The sequence below is a fragment of the Trematomus bernacchii genome, unplaced genomic scaffold, assembly GCF_902827165.1.
Source record: "Trematomus bernacchii unplaced genomic scaffold, fTreBer1.1, whole genome shotgun sequence".
Classification (NCBI taxonomy): domain Eukaryota; kingdom Metazoa; phylum Chordata; class Actinopteri; order Perciformes; family Nototheniidae; genus Trematomus; species Trematomus bernacchii.
Genome location: NW_022987565.1, coordinates 322,750 through 328,715, shown reverse-complemented (window position 1 = coordinate 328,715; position 5,966 = coordinate 322,750). Strand labels below are relative to the sequence as shown.

The window sequence follows — 5,966 nt, the reverse complement described above, 5'->3', positions numbered from 1 at the left end:
TGGAGGTTGTGTAAGCCCAAGCCAGCGTAAAATACTGAAATAAAGTTGAAGAGGTTCAGAGTAGCAAGGCTGTAAATGAATGTTGACTTGAGGGGATTCCCATTAGATCACCATGTACCAAGGCTGGTCTCATGAAGGCAAAACATGTCTCTTTAATAAACACATACATTTCCTTGAGCAGCTTTAAAAGCTAGATCAGGGTGTTAGTTTTTAAACACATTTAATGTTTCTTTCAGTCAGCCTGGAAAGGGCTGTATGAGGACGTGGTCACCTGGAGGTGGTCACTGTCAGACCCAAGCTTCTACAAACCGGGGGAGATGGAGTTCAGACGATGGGGGTCTGGACAACCAGGCAACACTGACAGAACGATGCTCAATGATTTGTTCTCCTCATGGACTATGGGATGATGTTGTTTGTGACAACCGCTACTGCGCAGTTTGCTGTGAGGTCACAGGTAAGAATATTAATTTCAGATTAATTTGAAGCTTCTGAAATTATATTATTATTATTCTATATCTGACAAATGGTTCCCAAACTTTTTTATATCTGATCTCTTACTTATATTTAAATTCATGTGGAGAGACCGTTTAAAAACACTTTCAGATTATAATATCATACATGTTTATTTAATACATGTGTTCATTTATTGGTGTAATTCCTTATGTCTCGATGATTTCAATGTTATATTTTATATTATAAAGGCATCAATACCACCACAGATGTGTGATTGATGTCAGGCTGTATGTCGTGGTGCCTCTACTCAGCACTTCTCTGGGGTCCATTTTCAGGACCGAATGTGAGATTTCTCTCCACTGATGGTGTAATGACATGGACTGAGGCCCAGAGCTACTGCAGAGAACACCACACAGACCTGGCCAGTGTGAGAAACCCGGCGGAGGAGCAGCAGATTGTTGAGCTGTTACCTGGAGGGATATATTGGATCGGCCTTTCCAGAGACTCCTGGAAGTGGTCCGATGGAAGTTTCTCCTCCTTCAAGTACTGGGCAGAAAATGAACCTAAACACAGAGCTTTTAAGGTTTGTGTGGCTGCAGCTTTCCATGACTCTGGAAAATGGGAGGGCTTGTACTGTGGGTTGAAGAAACCATTCATTTGCTACGGACGTGAGTAACACGAAGATTCACTGTTAAATTCCATAATTCCGTCAAATAAGCTATAAAGAAAACAAAATAATTGTACATATAATTCATTTTCACATTGTTAGAGATGCTAAATTAGGGAATTGGCTTCCATAACATGAGGATTTGATGCTTTACTTCATATATTGTCATAAAAGTAATATGTTTTGGGATCAGACCAAGTTTTCTTCCTGTAATATGTAAGAATATCTTCCAATTATTTCATAAAACACAATTATGCCGTCACCCAAATGGGGATGAAAACTTGAAGCAATATCCCTAAAGATATGTATGACTATTTTAATTACTGTAACAACTTCTAGGGGAAAATATTAATTATTGCTTTTTCTATCCTTCTAAATATTATGATTTGATGCTCCTTTTTTGTCATATATGGTAATATATATATATATGTAATTAATTAATATTTAGCTGTTTTCAAAATAGAAATGTCCTCATGAAAAGCACTTTGGGATGCACCTTGCATGAAAGGTTCCATATAAATAGTCATTATTATTAATGTATTTCTAAGGTTTAATTTTTTCTGATCAAGTAAAGGAAACGTGTCTCGATGTCATTGCGTCTGTTACCATGGACACGGAGTAGTCACAGCGCTCCTGAAGTTAGCGTGCTAAACAGATCTTCAAACAAAACCCTTTTTTTTTCTGTATTGGAGAAATGAGAAACGGCTCTGGTGTCCTTGTGTTCTTCCTGCCCTGCCCTGCTGTGTCTTGTGTTTGAGATTAGTTTTGCATGCTCATACCATCCTTACAGTGTTAAACTCTAACCAAAAGTAAAGCTGTTTTACTGTCAGACTTCTTTATAGTAAAGTACTGTTAACAGTTAATTGTGAAAACAAAATGAATTATTACAGGGTGATACAAATGATATCATAACGTATAGACTTAAGGAGCAAGTATTGATTACCTTTCATTTTGATACTTTGAGTACATGTTCCTGATTATAATCACATAATGCAGGTATTTTGCTTGTAATGTGGTATTTTGACAGTGTTGATCTCATCCAAAGAGAACATACGTATTGTTCCAGGTTTAACCTCTGGGTTGTTTTATTGTGCTGCTTTGACCTTTCTTACTTCTGTTACGATATCCGATAGGACCCAAACGCAGGACACGGCAGAGTGTTGGAAAAAGGTTTATTGTGAGGTGGAGGAGCGTGGAGAGTAATCCTGTAGGAATGAAGACTGGTGAGTGTGGAGAGTAATCCGGTTGGAATGATGACTGGTGGCGGCAGGTGATGGTAACAAGGCGGCTGGAGAGTGATCCTGGAGCATAAGAGAAACGGGTGAGAAAAGTATTCCGTGTACAGAGAAATAGCTTTAAATCGGCTAAGAAGGCTGAGAGTTACCACTGGGGTTTAAACAACGATCTGGCGCTGACATGTTGTGGAGCCTCCGCTGATATACCATTAGTAAATGGCTGAATGGGAATCAGGTGTGTGAGGCTGATTGCAGCAGGTGGAGATTTGCAGCAGGTGGAGATTGAGCCGGGAGCCAGGAGTGACAGCCACCACGCCCACACAGACAGGGAAAGGGAACACACACTCACAAGGGAGGTGGCTGAAGAGTAGAGCCACCACAGTACCCCCCCCCTTAAGGGACGCCTCCAGGCGGTCTACCAGGTCTACCAGGGTTATCACGGTGGAAGTCCCGAACCAGGGACGCGCCCACGATGTTTCGCCGGGGAACCCAAGACCTCTCCTCTGGACCATAGCCCTCCCAATCCACAAAATATTGGAATCCCCTTCCACGGCGACAAACGTCCAACAATCGCCTGACGGTGTAGGTTGGGTGATCATTGATGATGCGGGGGGGGTGGGGGAACACTCACTGGAGGAGACAAGGGGCTGCTGGCAACAGGTTTCAACAGAGAAACATGAAATGTCGGATGAACCTTCATGTGTGGGGGAAGCTTGAGTTTTACTGCAGATGGGTTGATAACTGAGTCGATGATGAAGGGGCCGACATAACGTGGCGTGAGTTTCTTCGACTCTGTCTTGAGTGGGAGATCTTTGGAGGAAAGCCAAACACTCTGACCTGGTAAGTAGTTGGGAGCCGGGGTCCTGTGGCGGTCTGCGATGAGGCAGTTGCGGGCAGCGGAGCGGAGCAGGGCGGCTCGGGTGTCCCTCCACACCTTATGACAGCGACGAAGGTGGGTCTGAACGGAAGGAACAGCAACCTCCTCTTCCTGGGATGGAAACAGGGGTGGTTGGAAACCCATGGCACAATGAAAGGGTGAAATACCTGTGGCTGCATTTGACAGGGAGTTGTGGGCATATTCGATCCATGGCAGATGTGGGCACCATGACGAAGGGTTCCTGAAAGCCACACAGCGAAGAGCCGCCCCCAGATCCTGGTTGGCCCGTTCTGTTTGCCCGTTCGTCTGAGGATGATATCCAGATGACAGGCTCACTGATGCTCCCAGAGCCTGACAGAAGGCTTTCCAAACGTGGGAAATGAACTGGGGACCCCGGTCAGAGACGATGTCGGTGGGAATCCCATGGAGTCGAACAACATGATTGACCAGAAGATCTGCAGTCTCTCGGGCTGTGGGAAGCTTGGGAAGAGCAACAAAGTGTACCATCTTGGAAAATCTGTCCACAATAGTTAGGATGATGGTATTTCCTTGTAACAGTGGAAGTCCAGTGACAAAATCCAAGGCCACATGCGACCAAGGACGCCTAGGTACCGGCAGCGGCCGAAGCAGGCCAGAGGGAGATTGGTGGGAGGACTTGGCGCGGGCACATACTGTACAGGCAGCAACAAAGGCCCTGGTGTCTTGAGCCATGGAAGGCCACCAGAACCGTTGTTTTAGAATAAACAGTGTGCGATGGACACCAGGATGACACGAGAGACAGGAGGCGTGTGCCCACTGCAGGACCTTGGAGCGAACAGGGGTAGGCACAAAAAGACTATTAGCTGGGCAGTTACCTGGGTTAGGTTGCGCCCGCTGAGCCTCCTTAACCAATGACTCAATCTCCCAGGTAACAGCCGCCACCACGCAGGAGGCAGGCAGGATAGTGTCTGGATTGGCAGCTGGTCCTTCGGAAGCGAACTGGCGAGAGAGAGCGTCCGGCTTGAGGTTCCGTGACCCTGGACGGTAGGTAAGGGTGAATGAGAAGCGGCCGAAATACAGGGCCCATCGAGCCTGACGAGAGTTAAGGCGCTTGGCAGATTGGATGTACGCCAAGTTTTTGTGGTCTGTCCATACAATAAAAGGGAGCTCGGCTCCCTCCAGCCAGTGCCTCCACTCCTCTAGGGCAAGTTTGACAGCCAGCAGCTCTCTGTTACCCACGTCATAGTTCTTCTCAGCTGGAGTGAGGCGGCGAGAGAAAAATGCACAAGGATGTAATTTTTGGTCTCGTTCCGAGTGCTGGGAAAGAGCTGCCCCTACCCCGGTGTTGGAGGCATCGACCTCCACCACGAACTGGCGAGAGGAATCAGGGTGGATGAGCACAGGGGCAGTGGTGAAAAGTCTCTTTAGCTCAGAGAAGGCTGCATCGCACTCTGGGGTCCAGAAAAAACCAGTTGTAGGGGAAGTGAGTCTGGTTAAAGGGCCCGCCACTCTGCTGTAGTCTCTGATGAAGCGCCGATAAAAATTGGCGAAACCAAGAAACTGTTGAAGCAGTTTAACTGAGGTTGGTTTGGGCCACCCCGCCACCGCTTGGATCTTCTCAGGGTCGGTCCTAATCTTTCCTTCCTCAACGATGTAGCCCAGGAATGAGACTGTGTTGACATGGAATTCGCATTTCTCCGCCTTCACAAAGAGTCTGTTTTCAAGGAGTCTCTGCAGCACCTGCCTGACATGGATAATGTGCTCCTCCTTGTTACGGGAGAAAATGAGAATGTCATCCAAGTAGACAAAGACTGACCGGTTGAGGAGGTCACGGAGTACATCGTTCACCATTGACTGAAAAACTGCTGGGGCATTCGTCAGTCCAAAAGGCATCACCAGATACTCAAAGTGACCGAGTGGTGTGTTAAAGGCAGTCTTCCACTCGTCCCCTTCACGGATTCTGACGAGGTGGTAGGCATTGCGGAGGTCCAGTTTGGAAAAGATGGTGGCTTCCTGGAGGGGTTCAAAGGCGGAGTTAATGAGGGGTAACGGACATTTGTTTTTTATAGTGATGGCATTGAGACCCCTGTAATCAATGCAGGGCCGCAGTGAGCGGTCCTTCTTGGACACGAAGAAGAACCCAGCACCGACCGGGGAGGAGGATGGGCGGATGACACCAGCAGCCAGGGAGTCATGGATGTAACTCTCCATGGATTTTCTCTCAGGGCGAGACAGGTTGAACAGACGTGAGGAAGGCAGAGGGGCCCCGGGAAGGAGGTCAATGGGACAGTCGTAGGGTCGATGAGGAGGAAGAGAAAGAGCTCGCTGTTTACTGAACACCTCTCCGAGGCTATGATATTCCATGGGGACAGATAACAGGTCAGGCGGCTCGATCTTGGGTGGTGGAGCGGCGGCCTCTGCTGGCGGTAGGGCAGACTGCAGGCATGAGGATAAACAAAAACAACTCCAACTAATGATTTTGCCAGTTATCCAATCAATCTGGGGGTTGTGTGTTCTTAACCAGGGATGACCCAACACTATGGGAGCATGAGGTGAGGAAATTAGGTGAAACTGAATAAACTCACGATGGTTTCCAGACAGAATGAGGTTTACTGGCTTGGTGCGGTGAGTGACTTGGGCCAGGAATTGTCCATTTAGAGCAGCGGTTTTCAAAGTGTGAGGCGCGCCTCCCCTGGGGGGCGCCAGAGAGCTTCAGGGGAGGCGCAGCGTGAGAAAAAAATAAAGAGAAACAATG

The 5,966-nt window shown here is 47.5% G+C and overlaps 1 protein-coding gene across 1 annotated transcript; it reads left to right on the top strand.

The window, feature by feature from the left end:
- The first annotated feature begins 369 nt into the window (after positions 1 to 369).
- On the top strand, positions 370 to 1,155 carry LOC117478565 (asialoglycoprotein receptor 2-like). The gene is made up of 2 exons (XM_034125569.1): positions 370 to 454; positions 789 to 1,155. The coding sequence occupies exons 1-2, from the start codon at positions 376 to 378 to the stop codon at positions 1,127 to 1,129; spliced, it is 420 nt and encodes a 139-aa protein (XP_033981460.1). The 5' UTR covers positions 370 to 375; the 3' UTR covers positions 1,130 to 1,155.
- The last annotated feature ends 4,811 nt before the right edge of the window (positions 1,156 to 5,966 follow it).

What these genes read in the sequence shown, in the direction of transcription:
- LOC117478565 (XM_034125569.1), top strand. Translation starts at nt 376, where the DNA reads ATGATTTGTTCTCCTCATGGACTATGGGATGATGTTGTTTGTGACAAC. An exon ending in AGTTTGCTGTGAGGTCACAG is followed by an intron (nt 455 to 788) that starts GTAAGAATATTA and finishes GTCCATTTTCAG; the next exon opens with GACCGAATGTGAGATTTCTC.